This window comes from Dreissena polymorpha, chromosome 2 (genome assembly GCF_020536995.1).
Source record: "Dreissena polymorpha isolate Duluth1 chromosome 2, UMN_Dpol_1.0, whole genome shotgun sequence".
In the NCBI taxonomy this organism is placed as follows: domain Eukaryota; kingdom Metazoa; phylum Mollusca; class Bivalvia; order Myida; family Dreissenidae; genus Dreissena; species Dreissena polymorpha.
The window spans coordinates 885,047-902,651 of record NC_068356.1 but is presented as its reverse complement, the minus strand read 5'-3'; the positions used below and the strand labels follow the sequence as shown (position 1 = coordinate 902,651).

At 33.8% G+C, this 17,605-nt stretch overlaps 2 protein-coding genes across 2 annotated transcripts in view; both read left to right on the top strand.

The window, feature by feature from the left end:
- The window catches only part of LOC127865572 (uncharacterized), a 123,002-nt gene that overhangs the window by 16,613 nt on the left and 88,784 nt on the right, over window positions 1-17,605 (top strand). The gene's annotated exons all lie outside the window — the stretch shown is intronic.
- LOC127865569 (uncharacterized) lies at window positions 987-3,288 on the top strand. The gene is made up of 2 exons (XM_052405415.1): window positions 987-1,036; window positions 1,344-3,288. The coding sequence occupies exons 1-2, from the start codon at window positions 1,022-1,024 to the stop codon at window positions 3,087-3,089; spliced, it is 1,761 nt and encodes a 586-aa protein (XP_052261375.1). The 5' UTR covers window positions 987-1,021; the 3' UTR covers window positions 3,090-3,288.

Sequence of the window (17,605 nt, the reverse complement as noted above, 5' to 3'; positions counted from 1 at the left end):
CTTAATATTAACCGACTGGAAATGAAATCAGAATCGTAAAGCAAGCAACGATTCAGCAAGTGCTGTATCCGAAGAAGAACCCGGTCAATTAATTTTGTCAGTGGACCATGAATATAAACAACACAACACTGAACTATTAACATTCACAACACTCTCACACAGTATTATAAAGAAAAAATATTTGAATAAAAAAACAGTTCAAAAACATCATAATTTGTTAATAGTAAGATAAAGAAATTTACTCTAAAATGGTATGAAATTGCGGTTAAAAAAAATGTTTCCAGAAGCTGATAGTCAAGTGTGACAGTGACAGAAGAATATCAATCAATATTTAAGAATAAACCCACATTAATGAGGTGTATCAATCAATGAAATACCTTACAGAAACGTAATAAATGTTGGGTATTAATTTAATAATGCAACAGGCACAGTTTCAAAAGCGAAAAGCTATTATCAGTGTTTCTAAACTTTTACTGATGAAAAGATCGGTTTCGCGAAATTATATGACAATACAGCATGAAACTACTAATGTACACAAAGTAGATCTATAACTATAACAATCAATGAAGAAATAACTGTATACGTAAAATTTTAATTGAAATGAACAGTAAATATTACGATTTCAGAGATCTGAGATGCAGACCGTATTTTCGTTTGATTTGTTTACTTTTTACCCGATACCTACCCGAATGGGAGACAACTCTTGTGCGCCCTTAGTTTCATAAAGACCGAATTGGGACGCATCATGAATGTTATCGTTATATTATATACATGTATCATCATTTTTTTCTTTTTTAAAATATATAACAGAACCAGCTTTCCGTATTAATCATATTCAGTTACTTGATTACGCAATTTATGACGTATCTAGTGTGACGTCATTTCTCAGACGACATATATACTCACACCCCACTGTATCGCGGGCCCCACTGTATCGCGCTATTTTTATAACTCGTAATATTTCGATATCACTGCCACCTCCGTACTTTCGTTTTATTATCGTCATATTTCCAGCGAAAAAATGTTCCGAGTCGTGGTAAGTTGCTTTATTTATCGATCGAAAGTGATTTTCTAATTGATTTCATTATTTTGTTGCACATTTTGTCTTAAAAAAATGTTTATTTTGCTAAACAAACTTTTGACAGTTTGCGGTCGTCTGTTAAGTTTGACAGGTACGTCATTTCCGTTTTCGAAAATAAAAACTACGGAAGCGCATAGGGGTCAAATACATTTTAATGTTAAATGCATATTTCAGCATTTTTTTAATGCACATTTTAGCTTTGATTTTTGATTGCATGGCAATATTAAAGAATTTGAACTAATAATTCTATTTTATTTTTCAGGAACCTCCAACAAAAAAACAGCGTCTGCGGTATGACAGAGACAACCTACAGAGGGCGTTTGAGGCCACTTTAGGCGGAGTTTCTGCGTACAGAGCCGCAAGGATGTACTCTGTACCTGAAACGACCCTTAGGGACAGGGTAAAAGGTCGTGTTGATAAAGAAGCAAAAGTAGGACACGAGACCATTTTCACCATCGACGAAGAAAATGAGCTGTACAACCATATTACCTATATGGCCGAAATTGGGTTTGGGTACTCAAAGAAATCGGTACAGTATATTGGGAAAGATTTTGCCGAGTCTTTGGGTAAAGCCATGAAATCCGACCAAAAAAGCCTAAGTGACAACTGGTTCTACGGCTTTTGTAAACGATGGCCTGAACTGAAATCCTCAAAACCTCAAAAACTTGATCTATCCAGAGCAAAAACTTCAAGAGAAACACTAAATAAATACTATGATGAACTTTTTAATGTACTCACAAACAACAAAATTTTAGATAAACCCCAAAAAATATTCAACATCGACGAATCTGGTGTGAACAGTGAACACACCCCACCAAAAATCATATGTAACAAGGACACTGTGCCACAAAATATAACATCTGCACGGTCATCGACAGTTACCATCATTGCAGCTGGAAATGCTGCTGGTCAAAGTGTGCCACCATATTATGTATTCCCAGGACAACGCTGGAACGATGACTTTATGAATGGTGCATGCCCAGGGTCAGCAGGGGAGATGTCAAAGTCTGGATGGTCAAATACATCGGTGTTCCTGAACTACCTGACGAAACACTTCATTTCGTATGTTCCAACAGACAGCGAATATCCAACACTGATACTCTATGATGGTCACCGATCACACATTTCGTTAACATTGGCTGAATGGGCAAAAGCGAACAATATCATTCTTTTCGTTCTGCCACCACACTCGAGTCATTTAACACAGCCCCTGGATGTAGGCATTTTCGGGCCTTTCAAAAATATCTACTATCAGGAGTGTCAGCGCTTCATGAAGTTAAATCCTGGTTTAAACATCACCAAATACAACATTGCCGAACTAACATCAAAGCCCTATCTCAAAGCCCTTTCTCCAGAGAATCTAATATCAGCCTTCAAGAAGACCGGAATTTCTCCATTCAACAAATTGGCAATAGATGACTCAAAGATCGCACCATCAACAATATTTCGTGAACCTGATGTTGCATGCGAATCAACCATACATAATAACGAAAATACACCAATCCAGATGCAGAATGCAGTTGATGCACCACATGAGTTAGAGTCACCAGCTGTTGATTTCTTCACCAAAAAGACAATAACAAAAGCATTGAAGCCGAAACCCAAACGATTCGTGCCTCCATTCAAAATCACAGGCAACTTGATGCACGAAAAAAATGTCCAGCAACTTACAGCCGCAGCAAACAAAAGTGTAGTACCACAAACTACCGAAGATAAAGAAAAGGACACGCCAAAGGGACCTAAGCCGAGTACATCTGGACTCGGCAAACAACATGTGCCCATTTTGAGTCCCGAGGATGCGGACAGCGATGAGGACATTGAGGCTGAATCGGAATCATGTTGCGTTTGCAATAGATTTGAGCCTGCAGATATTGACAAGTTCCCATACATAACATTGGTGACATGGGGAAAATGTGACAAATGTCCACATTGGACTCATTTGAAATTATGTACAAATGTGAGAGTAATACGACGGGACACTGAATTTCTGTGTCCTCATTGTGAATAAACATGTTTACAGTTTTACGATTGAAAACACAGATTAATTCTCTGTGTAAAAGTATACAAATAATTAAAAATCTTATTTTTGACAAAATTGTGTTTTACATTGTTTATAATGATGATATAATATGTTATGTACCCTATTAAAAAAATTATGGCAAATGTTGCCCACCATACTTGAATTTTTTTCCTTTTGTAACATTAGCGCGATATAATGGAGTGGCATAGATTTTACGGACGATTTGACAGGTTATGACCTTTATGCTGTTACGTCTTTAATTTTCACACCAATGTAAAATAAATGCGATTGTTTTGTGAAATAATGATTTTCTTAGGGATTAAACATAAACTTTATGGAATATATCGGATTTTTTGCTACAAAGTAATTGATTTTTCGACAAGTACCGCGATACAGTGGGGTCCCATGATACTATCTAGATTCTCTCAGGATTTTAGGGACAACAATTTTGACGTTGTGGTTTTAACGTTTTTTTTTAAAGCATCCAACGAATCATAAACGTATTTCGGATTGCGTGTTTGTCATTCATAATTGTTAACTTCGATAGGAATAAAATAATTCGCTACGACAGGAGTACGATTTCGTAAATCGGGCTTTGGGTCAGAGTGGTTAGAATTCGATACAAACACTATCAAAAAAAAGTGTGGTTTAAAATACATTTGTATAATAGGGATGGAAGAACAGAAAATGGATTTCGATAAAGGGATGGAAGAACAGAAAATGTATGTGTACTGTATATCGTTGTAACTTTATTGTTGTAAGCAATGAATTAAAGTTGTCATTAAGGTAAATAGTTTGTGTTTCGCTGCTGCATTTTTTTTCATTTTGTACCAAGAAAAATATCACATTCTCGATTCGTTCTTTATATCTTCTCATATTTTCATCGGCGGAGGATCTTATCGGGTGAGCCGAATTTCCTCCATCTTGCCAGATAACCATTCTCCATCCACATTCACAACCTTTTATTCTCTATTTGCAACTACTGGTGACACAATGACATAACAACCCCTTTTAGTCAGAGCTTTGCTGATCTGAGCAATCATGCCTGCCTTGTTTGTGTCACCAGACAAAAAGTCCTCATTTTTGCATAACCATTCTGCTCTTTGTTGAAACTCATACTCGGGTTCACGTTTTTCACCTCGTCTCCGGTGTGTGATATCTATGATAGAAGGACCGTCTTCGTAACCATTGAACACAACTATTGCTTGTCTTTGAAATCTGCATAAGATTCGGACATTGTGTTGTTTGTGTCGCCATTTTTTGTAAGCGATGGAGCAAAGAGCCACCATCAAGCACGTAACAATCAGATTCAAGATACAGTACATCACAGCCTCACTTGATACGTTTACAGCTTGATCTCAGCTTATTCTTCGAAATCTCAATCTCCTCTATGCGCATTATACACAAATCTTGTCTGGATGTGTTTGCACTCATTATTTAATTATTTTTGACAAAAACGAGACAATAATAACTTGTTTAATGCTCTTGTTTGAAATGCTGCAAATAACACAAAAAGGGCCTAATATAATGGCATTGCTGACGCAACCCTAAAACACAAACAAGCATGAGGCAATGTTTAGCGCTCGCAAGTCTGATATCTTTGTATAATGTTTTTACATTGTGTTGCTTATGACGCTTGGGCTTCAATAACGGAATAAAATGTTATATTAGTGATGAATATTTAAAACAAAACATTAAAATCTTTTTATTAAAAAATTGAGTTTATATTTATGCACTTACGGTCGTTGTATTGGAGGACATTTGGACGCCATGTTGGATTTCTCTGTTACGTAATACACTAACATATTTTTTTATTATCTTAATGTGCTATTTGCTCCCCAAAACCTAAACATAGACAACAAAATAATGCAAGTTGAGTGGATACTCACATAGTTATCACCATTAATATGTTTTGGCGGCCATCTTGGACGCCATCTTGAAAAAAAACCCACTTTCTGATGGTCCAATTTCGGTAAACTTTTGATATGTTATGAAGGACATTCTACCCTACAAGGATCAGTTAAAATACCTTTTGTAGCAATTTTTTTTTTTTTTTTTTTTGGGGGGGGGGGGTGAGTGGTATTTTTCCATATATTGACCCGACTACGCAGTCGGTGCGCAGTTAATACGTTGTTGTTACGCCGTTGGTGCGCAGTTGACACGTTATTGACACGCAGTCGGTACACAGTTGATAAGTAGTTGGTACGTAGTTTGTGCGCAATTGATACGTAGTTGGTACGCAGTTGGTACACAGTTGATACGCAGTCGGTACGCAGTTGATATTTAGTTGGTACGCAAGTGATTCGTTGTTGGTACGCAGTTGTTACTCAGTTGTTAAGCAGTTGACACTTAGTTTGGGTGCAGGTTGTACTTAGTTGTTGCGCAGTTGTAAGCACCTGTTTTGGTAATGCATTTTCGCTACATGATAATGAACATCTTTGTAATTTCTATTGCAGCCTCATGACATTACCTATAAGAGATGAATGTGTGATCGATATTTTACAGGCGACGTTTTGAAAATAAATCTATAAAAAGTCATACAATATTGAAAAAACTTTCATTCATTCATTCGATTTTGTACTTTAATGCTCCTTTAAAAAAAAAAAGCTCTACTACTTTACTGCTAATTAAGTTGTGTTTTTTTAAATTGATATTTATATCAAAATTAGTTTAAGTTCTAAATAATCTGACAAATATATATATATATATATATATATATATATATATATATATATATAAAGACCGCAGGCTGATTGGCTATTTGATCCACCCGCGCTCCATAAAATCTATGGAGCATATTTTTATCTGAAAGCCATATTTTAACGAATATTTTGATGGAATGTAAAACAATTGTGCGCGTAAATGCGCGCGAAAGTTCATTCTTGAGTGAATCTTAAGCAAACCTGTGTTAATAGTGTTTACAGCCATATTATCGCGTATATTTTTGACACATTGCACCATCAGTACTTGAATGATTGTTGCTATGCGAAAAATAAGGAAAAATGTCCTTTTAGGTCGTAGTCTGCTATTGTCTTTACGTAACCATGGTAAATGTTTGAAACATGTGTTGTTGATTTTTTTTCTTCTTAAAAATAACATAGGTATCAAGCATTGTGCAAACTTGATGTAAAATATATCTTGGTTATTCTTTCGGTTATATACTTTTAAACCATGGTACCCTGACAATGTATATGTCGTCCATAAAAGGTAAACACGTGTGTGGGTGTGATAGAAACTAAATTGTTTGAAAAACTTGCATATATTAGGCAAGGCGGGGAATCACGTGGTCAGAATTGAGAAAAAATGGCCGCCGATGCCTCGCTTCGATGGTGAAATCGAGTTTTCAAACAGGTACATCTTCCTTATTACTTACTTGTTTTTAATCGGATGACGCCTATCATAGGGCAAGCCGCAAGCGGTTTCAGCGAGTATCAACCGTTTTCCTCTGGTTGGTCTGAGTGTGGAGATAACTCATGGACTATTCCGCGATTTCCTGAACCGTCAATTGTTATTGAACATGGACTAACAATAATATCACTGTTTGCACACTAATTAGCACTGTTTAAGTACCAGTTGTTCATGTGGACGCATTTTGGTTGACAAAAATGGACAAATCGAATGTTAATGGCGTTATTTTCAATGTAAAGTTGAGTTTCGATCGCAAATGTCATGGCATACCGTTTTCTCCGCATAATAAATCTTAAACAACCACGCATTGCCATGGTCTGGTACATGTAGCGATACATATCTAATGTATCCAGCAAAACACACATTTTGGTTGAAAATGTCATGTTTCTTTTAATCGAAATATTATAACGACAAGTGTTTGTTTTTTATAAACTGCAAAACAAAACGAAACACACAAAACAACTTTCATGTATGCTTAGCATGTAATCAGCACATTTTCTTTGATTCTCTAAATACTAACACTTTTCCAATAAAATAGTTCAGTATTAAAACTATCAACATATTTATAACTGTTTTCACAGAGTCAGAAGCTCAGGAAAAGTACAATACTGCTCACATAGGCACCAGAAACAGTATTGAAAGGGCCTTCGGGATTTGGAAGAGAACCTTTCATGTCCTTCATGCTGAGGTGTGTAAGGAATTTATTTATATTATTAATGATAATATTTATTAAAGATTAAAAAATGAAACGTATTTTATCAACAAAGATGGTTGATGGAAATTGACATCATCATATATTTCTAGGCATATCGAGTCTAAGAGTTGGATTTTTTTTTATAAATAACTAAACATTATTTTTGCATGCCATAGACGCACTTCAGTTCTTAAATTCAACTTACTAATAGACGGAAAAATATGCTGAATATTCTAATTATAAAGAAATGTAGCTCATTTTGACATATTGAACAAGCCAATGTAACAAAATTATACACAACTGTCTCGTATTACTGTGAAGTATTGATACATTACTGAATGCCAGCTATCTGTTAGAGCTCATAAGAAATACATAAGATATTAGTAAATTGATACACTCTTGACTAAAAGTAGTTGTTACTATTTACTCTGCCTCAAACATTGGGGACAAATTTGACAACATTTTTAACAATGACTTTTGGTGTAACATTATTTTTCAATGTTATTCCTCAAATTTCTTTTTATTTATGTATAACAGATTAGAATGAAGCCTGCCAAGGTCACCATCATCATCATTGCCTGTGCTGTTCTTCATAATCTGCGGTTGATGTGGGGGGAACCAGCAGTGGACCGGGAACCTTGAGAAGAGGCTGCCAAGGGAGATATGTTTCAGGCTGTATCGGATGGAAGAAGTTTTAGAGATACCATTGTCGCAAATTACTTTACTTATGAAATTAACAGATTGTATATAAATGTTTTCATTATATTTGTGCTTGTATATCTCTGAGTCATGCACTGGTAGTTTGGTTCCTTGTTAGTTTATGTGGGGTTTACAGCATTGGAACAACCATTCTACAAGAGAACAAAATATATTATTTCAATGCCTATATAATATTTTTGAAACAATGTTTAGGTAATAACCTCATTTGTACTATCTCATTTTTGGATTTTTTTATGATAATAACAGTCAGTACTGTGATTCTTTCGTAGAACTTTTCTTGTTTGTCTGCCAAGCTGTTCTGTTTGGCATAGTAAAACATCTGCATCTCTTTCATTGACTATACATGTTTTAATATTTTTGTGTTTATTGGTTAACTCTTTTTACTACTTACAAAAATGATTATCATTGTTCTGAATGATTTTGATTATTGATAGCCATCAGCTAAGTTATTATGGTTATTGTTAAACAATGATATGATTCTATTGGTTCAGTATGTCCGTTTCATTGTTAGTAAATAATTTCAATTTAAAGAATATGACATTGTCATTTTATACTTTTAAGTTGAATTTTTTGCTTATATAAATATAACAAGTTCCACGAATCGTTATATACATACTTATATACATACTTAGTCTGAGGCTCTTTCTTGTTACTGTTGCAACTTGGGTGTTCATCTGTATCTGCTGATGCACATCTTGCCTGCATCACTGATGAACATACATTATAGAACACTGTTATAGATCTATTATGTTAAGATCATCTTATTTGTTTCATTGAGTCAACTTTGTTAAAGCAAGAGATCTTTTGAAGTTTTTATTTGTTTTATACATGCTGTTCAGTAGAGATATAATATTGGAAACTGATTCTTACACTGTTAAAATCGTCAATAACCGAAGTTTAGTCTATACATAAAAAAATCTTGGGCAAAATACCACTTAAGCCCCCGCCAGAGGGGTGGATATGCACACGGAATTTGCCCATTGTGTTCATTCAGTATGTATTCACACCTCTGGCGGGGAGCTAAAGTGTTATATTGCCAAATCTTGACAAATGTATGAACATTTAAACCAATACAATTTTTTTTTTGATTGTTACCACAATAACGGCTCGATCAGGTAATGGCTTCAGACTGTATGACAGACTAGTTTAACAATGGTAATTTCAAACATAACTTTTTATGCATGTGTTTCGTAGATTAAAGTGATATTATGGGCATGTTTCACTGTTGAAATGAGCTGAAAAGAATTATCAGGTCAAAAGAGTTAGTTAAAATGTGGTTACATACAAATTATCTGCAACTCATCTTGGTACCAGTTGTTTATAAAAATATATATTATATTCGATATTCGTACGTGACTCACCCAATCCTCTAAGCCGACTATCCGTAAAACAAAATTGTGTCTTTGTGTATAGGGTTTTGTGCCTGCTTCGAGGTTATATGCACAGTCTGTCCTCTATCCTGCTAATGTAAAACAAGTACTGAAAAGAGACCAATGCAACACTATCATTTCAATTAAAATATTCTTGATAATACTAACCTGGGACGAAAAATGCTGCTAATCTACATCATCAAATGTGTTAAGTATATTCACTCGAAAAATTATACTTTTTACAAAAAATACTTGATGAATTGATCTCTGAAAGCTTAAAACACAGTACACAATCTGTAGGAAATAAAATGCATTTCCAAGTTGTTTAAATACATGCCCAATGCCAAATCATATTCATTCTTTATGTTCTGATCACAAACTGTATAGTAATCATGTAAAATGTTATCCTGTCTTTGTATGTACTTGTCCCTTTAGCATGAAAAATTGTTCTGAAAACAATTGAACATGCAATTAAATGACAATATCATGAAGGGATGTCTTCAAGCACAAAACAGCAATCCAAAACAATATTGATAAAACTGTTTTGAGGAAAAACAACATTTTCAAATAATCTCAAGCCATAACAAAAGGCAGCTACACCGAAACAGGCTAGCAATAAAATTCCTATTAAATACAATTTTGATGATCCAGATAGCCAATTTCGTATATCAAACTAACATTTACAGTGCCTTTACATTAGATATGTATCGCTACATGTACCAAAACATGCCAATTCGACGTTGTTTTAGACTTATTCGGCGGAGAAAACGGTATGCCATGACATGTGCATGCTCAATAACAGTTGATCAAGAAGTTGTCCGTGTATAAAAACCATGTGCGTGCTTAGTAACAATCGTCAAAACCAATCGAAACTCAACTTTACATTGAAAATAACGCCATTAGCAATCCATTTATCCAATTTGTGTCAACCCAAATGCTTCCACATTAACAACTGGTACTTAAAGTAACATAACTACTCAAAATAAATCAACGAAAAGTTCGTACAATATTTCGTAAAATAAAGCTAAACAATTAAAAATCACTGTTCCTTATGGCAACTGCCGAAATTTCAAAGCCAGGTGTGGTCTGGTAAAATAGATGTTTGTAGATACAAAATGCTCGTTTTTATTATTGTTTTGCATGTTTAATTCCATTTTAATTTCCCGCAACGATATCTATTCATACGACACATGAACTCTAACATGGTACCATTTTAGTGTTCGTTTGTCGTATGAATACAATAGATATATTCGCGGGAAATTAAAATGGAATTAATTGTGTCACAAATAAATAAAAACGAGCATTTTGTATCTACAAATAATCTATGTAATCACCACATCTAGAGTTGAAATTGTGGCTATTTCTATAAGGAGCACTGAATGTTTAGGTATTAATTTTATTTGACGAAATATTTTACGAAATTTTCGTTGATTTTGAGCGTTATAGGGGCTTTAAACAGTGCTAATTAGTGTGAAAACACTGATATTATTGTTAGTCCTTGTTCAATAACTATTAACGGTTCAGGAAATCGCGACATATTCCACGAGTTATCTCCACACTCAGACCAACCAGAGGAAAACGGTTGATGCTCGCTGAAACCGCTTGCGGCTGGTCCTATGATAGGCGTCATCCGATAAAAAAAGTAAGTAATAAGGAAGATGTTCCTGTTTGAAAGCTCGATTTCGCCATCGAAGCGAGGCATCGGCGGCCATTTTTTCTCAATTCTGACCACGTGATTCCCCTGCCTTGTTAGGTATAACCATAGAATCACGTTTAGCATCAATAATAAACGGTGGCATAGAGATGACATTAACTCTTCTTTTTATGTTTTTAAATAGCACTCTTCTTTTTTTCTATCTCGTTCCCACGACATACTTACTCGAGGGAACAACTCACTATATCGTGTGAACTAGTTAGTTATGTCGCGGGAACGACTTAGTCAGTCGAGGGAACGCGACAGAAAGAAGAGGAGTGCACAACTAAATAAAAGAGGAGTGCAATCAAAAAAGAGCGATGTAGTAAATAAAGGAGAGTTGCATTAAACAAAAGAGGAGAGAATTTTAGCTTACTTAAGGGAACGACTTATTTAATTGTGGGAACGAATAAGCTATGTCACTGAAACGACATACTAAGTCGATGGAACAAGATAGAACAAAAGAGGAGTGCGAAACTAAATGAAACAGCAGTGCAGTAAATTAATTTTTTTTCTCGACTTTTATATTTTGGTTTCTATACTTTTATATTTTGTTTTCTCGGCTTTAATTGTGTTTTTTCACGACTTTTATATTTTGTTTTCTCCTAATTTATGATTCAAATAAACGGATACTTCAACTTATAATATATTTTGAGGAAAACCTTCAAATATCATTGGTCGAAAAATAAGAATCTTGTTAGTTTTGCAATCCTCTTTTCTCTATCTCGTTGCCTCGACTTTGTAAGTCGTTCCCACGACATAACTAACTCGTTCTCTTCTCGTTTGATTAATGCAACCCTTCTTTATTTACTGCACCTCTCGTTTCTTCATAACACACCTCTTTATTTTTAGTTTTGCACTCCATATTTTCTTTCTTGTTTCCTCGACTAAGTAAGTCGTTCCCACGACATAGCTGACTTATTTCAATGCCTTTGTATGTCATTCGCTAAAGTAAGTATTTCGTAGGAACGAGATAGAATAAAGAGGAGTGGTTGTAAACTCTATGCCATCGCAATAATTAGACATATTTAACCTTAAGTTGAATTACGTCTCTTAATTTCCAAAATAAAATGTAAAATTTTCTTTAACGCCTTAGGGTCTTATCTTCAACAAGCATGAGTAATTCGTGAAACAGGTTTCTTTATCTGAAGATAATATGTTAAGTGAGTATTTTGCAAGTTTTAATATGCGATTATGGTTATGCGATTTTCATGACGGTTTAACCCCCAATATGTAGCCATCGTCGAATGTGTCAACACTTAGATGTGTGGATTTGGTAAAACAATGTATTTTGCATTCACTCTTAACTAATCAGTGTAAACAATAAATTGTTGAGTATCATGACACATATGCCATATTGGAACCAGTCATTTTTTGTAATTGCCCACCTTTTCCAAAGCGCCCTAATTGATTTTAAGGGCGCTGGTTACCTGGCTCTTTCTTATAGTTTAACACTTTTTATAGACGTTACCCTTACAATTAATTCGTTGTCAATAAAGTATCAACAATTTGGTGGGTGATTATGATTGTTTCATTAAAACTTGACAAAACTTGCATTGATTGCTGACGATCATAGTATTGTACATAGCAATGATATTGAACATTTTATGATTAATATATTGTTAATTTATCTTGAAAAAAAAAACAACAACAGGCAATGTTGATTTCTTTGTTGCAAAATTACAATCGTCCTTTCCAATGCGGTGAATCACGTGGTCACAATTGAGAAAACATGGCCGCCGATGCCTCGATAAGATGGAAATTTTGAGTGTTTAAACAGGTACATCTTCCTTATTACTTACTTGTTTTTAATCGGATGACGCCTATCATAGGGCCAGCCGGACGCGGTTTCAACGAGTATCAACCGTTTCCCTATGGTTGGTCTGAGTGTGGAGATTACTCATGGAATATTTTGAAAATATCCTGAACCGTCAATTGCTGTTGTAAACGGACTAACAATAATATAACTGTTTTCACACTAATTAGCACTGTTTAAGTACCAGTTGTTCATGCGGACGCATTGAAACTGGCAAAAAAATGGATACATCGATTGGCAATGGCGTAATTTTCAAGGTAAAGTTGAGTTTCGATTGGTTTTGACGATTGCTGTTGAGCACGCACATGGCTGTTATACACAGACGACTTCTAGAACAACTGTTGTTGAGCACGCACATGTTAAGGAATACCGTTTTCTCCGCCGAATAAGTCTCAAACAACGTCGCATTGGCATGTTCTGATACATGTAGCGATACATATCTTATGCAAACGCACTGAAAATGTTAATTCGTATACTAAATATTGGCAATCTGATTCATCAAAATTTTATTTTCAATAGGAATTTTATTGCTAGCCTATTTCGGTGTAGCTGCCTTTTGTAATGGCTTGCGAGTACTTGAAAATGTTGCTTTTCCTCCAGACAGTTTTAATTATATTTGTTTTGGATTGCTGTTTTTGCTTTAAGAAATCCCTTCATGATATTGTCATCTAAGTGAATGTTCAATTGTTTTCAGAACAATTTTTCATGCTAAAGGGACAGGTACATATACACTTTATAAAGACAGGATAACATTTTACCCTATAACTATGCAGTTTGTGACCAGAACATAAAGGATGAATATGATTTGAAATTGGGCATGAATTTAAACAACTTGAAAATGTATTTTATTTCCTACAGATTGTGTACTGTGTTTTACGCTTTTACAGATCAATTCATCAAGTATTTTTGTAAAAAATATATTTTTTTCGAGTGAATATACTTAGCACATTTGATGATGTAGATTAGTAGCATTGTTTTTCGTCCCAGGTTAGTATTATCAAGAATATTTTCATTGAAATGATAGTCTTGCATTGGTCTCTTTACAGTACTCGTTTGACATGAGCCGGATAGAGGACAGACTGTACATATATCCTCGAAGCGGACATAAAACCTTATAGCTACAGACACCAACTCAAACACATTTCAATTCACAAGGTAACTAGTTTACAACATCAATCATCAATAAGCTTTGATCCTATAACTTCATTACAGTGGCAATGTAAAGTTTAGGCCAGCGTGACCGCAGGTAAGTATTTATGTAGTACTTCTATCAGACATAGAATAACGTATAATACGTATCAAATATGTTTTGGACACGACATTTATAGTCAAAATAGCAAGATGGTTTAATATGGACTTCGAAGCTGCCATCGTTGGGGAAATCAAGAGTGGGGTACAATTATTTAATCTACGAAACAAATGGTTAAAAAGTTATGTTTGAAATTACCGTTGTTAAACAAGTCTGTCATACAGTCTGAAGCAATTATCTGATCGAGCTGTTATTGTGGTAACAATAAGAAAATTGTATTGGTTTTACTGTTCGTTCATTTGTCAAGATTTGACAATATAACACTTAAGCCCCCCCCGCCAGAGGTGTGAATACATACTGAATGAACACAATGGGCTCATTCCGTGTGCATATCCACCCCTCTGGCGGAGCTAAAGTGGTATTTTGCCCAAGATTTTATTATGTTTAGACTAAACTTCGATTATTGACGATTTTAACAGTGAACAGTATCCAGATTAAGTTTGCAAATCCAGATTATTTGCAAACTTATTTTTTTTATTTATTGAAAAATTGCAATGAAATTTTGCATCTTTGTAGGGGGCATTGAGTACATACATATAATTGAAAAAAAAAGAGTTTAAATGTTTTTGGAATGGAGAGTTATTTGATGATAAAGTTGCCATCACCCGTGGGATCCCAACGGGGTTTTGGCTCCCCCGTTAAGAATTGCAATTCTCCCACGGGGGTGTTTTCCAGACGGGAGAATTTTTCCTATATTTTACAAAAAATGTAATTTAAATATTATGCTTTGTTTACTGTTTCAATGATTACAATTACACATGCTTAAGTCATAATTGTAAGAAACATGTACTTTAATAAGAAAATTAAGTGTTTGTAGATTTTCTTCGCCCGTGGGAATTTGACGGGGCACCCTCAAAAATCCCATTTCCATTTAACACCCGAGGGAGGTTTGAACAAATACAAATAAAACACCTTTTTGAGTAATCATATGTGTATGTTAAATTCAAAATACAGAAAACATCAGTGTAACCAATAAAATACAATATCAATTTTAGACATTATCCAGCTTCCTATATTCAATATTTGCTGTCTAGCGCTACTGTGTTTAAGTTATTGAGTTCGCCTATTATCTTTTTTCAAAATATTGATTTTCAATAATAATCTTCTATATAATATACAATATTATGTATATTGACTCATCTCATGGCCATCAAACCAGAAATAAAACAAAAATTTGTCCATATAGAATTACATTGTTGTTCAACAATATTTTTGAGCTAATGCTATATGGTAGCCATATGCCTTCTGTAATTAACATTGACATGTTTATGTTAAAATCTGTTTATCTAGTCAAATCATTGGCTTGAAATATATTGAATATTTTAAGGTCACGAAAATATGTGACAACCTGGGGCGGTATTCTGAAACTTTCTTAGACAAAATATTCGCCAAGAATTCACGTTTTTTCTAAGTATTTTACTATAACTGTAATATTGTCTTAGTTTTTGTCTAAGAAACGTTCTAATCTCTTAGAATTTTCTAAGAGTTGCCAAATTTTACTAAAAAAGTTAGAAACCTCAACACCTGTCTTAAACTTATAGAATTTTCTTAGATAAAATTTGTCTAGGCCATTTTGTGTTGATTCATAAAAACAAATATCGAATTTCACGTCGAACCATCACAGGTAAGTTAAATTTTAACATTGGTAAACAATGTTTACATTTTAAATGAGTGAAAGGCAACTAATTACGTAACATAAATACCCATCTTCGTAAGTTTACCCCCGCAAATGTGTGTACACAATTTATTAAATATAATATGACAGTATTTATTTATTATTATCATTCAATTTAATAGTTTTTCGAAATATTCACTTCCCCTCTTATACAAAATACGACACTGTTGAGTGACGAAACCTCCGTAGATACACAGTAACTTTCCATCAAAACAAATATGGTGGACGTGTCAGTTACGTACTCCTATAAATATAAGGTCGATTTACATCTTGGTTTTCTGTTTTGTATCTATACGTTTATGACCAGCAATATGTAATACTGTAAAATAAGCCGCGAAAACTCCGCGTCACATCCCGTACTGCGTTTGCTGCAGCTAAGAACTGCACAGAAAAAGAAATTCGCTATCTTTGATCTCATTCATTGAAGTTTTTACCTTTCATTAACTGCAACCACAATCAACGCCGTATATCTTTTTTAAAGATATTTCTTGTTATTATTATAATAATTCAAAAATAAATTTATGGTGAGATTATCATGCATTTTAACCAGTTGTGTTCATACAGAGACTCAATGAGAGAATGGGAACAAGCATATTTTCGCATCAAACTATACTTTCCATTACTCCAACAAAGTCATGGTTTTTAAGGGTTCCGGACGTTTCACCCCCAAGACGTTTCCTCCCCTAGACGTTTCTCCCCCAAGACGTTTCCTCCCCAGACGTTTCCCCCCACTTTGGTTTAAGTGCAGACGTTTCCCCCCAATAAATGTATGATTGTTTGGTTGAAGTTTATTCTTGATTTATTATCAAAATGATTATTTTGTTTATGAAGTTTTCAATTAACTTTATTTATGAAGCAGCTTGTTTGATTATTTTTTTTGGTTTAACTGTGAATGGAATGCATGCAAATCATTAGTGTTGAGGAACTGTAGTTGTTTGTTGTTTGTAATCCAATTAATCCAATTAAATAGGGTCAATTGCTGAATTGATAAAATGGTTAAATCACATTTATATTAATTTCAAAACTGTTTTCCTTGTAACAGTTAAATATGATAAATAAATAAACTATATAATTGTCAACAATTTTATTTTTTTTTCATGGATTTATATGTATGTATATAATAAAATGATTGAATGTCACTGATATTTTAATTTTTACTAATAACTAGTTCAGACTAATTAAAACAGAATTGCACTTTCCTTGTGCATTATTTCATTATTGGTATAATAAGCAAATGTAATCAAAACTTATTGATATTTTAATAATTTTACTCAATAATATTAATTATATTAAAAAGCAACAAAAAACTTTTTTATTTAATGAATTTGTGGAATTTAAGGAAAAGGTAATAATTTTACAAATTAAAAAAAGTGTTTTAAATACATAAATATAAATATATCAGTTCTACAAACACCAAATCTAAGCAGTTCAGTATCACACTCCACAATATCATGAACACCAACATTTTAAATCTGGTAACAAGTGTCTAATTGTGTTTTAAATGCAAAACTTTATACAAAGAATTGAAACATCGATTTGAACTATCTTATTACCTTAACATAATCCAAAACTTTAATTTAAGAAAATACATATCAAAATTAAGACTTTCGTCCCACATGTTAAAAATTGAATCTAGGAGACATACAAATATTCCTAAAAACGAACGCAAATGTAATATATGTAATTCAAATGATATTGAAGACGAATACAATTTTGTAATTGTATGTCCTCTTTATACAGATATAAGAAAAATGTATATTGACAAATTCTATTATAACCGACCTAGTATGCATCAATTTATTCTTTTGTTAACCAATAA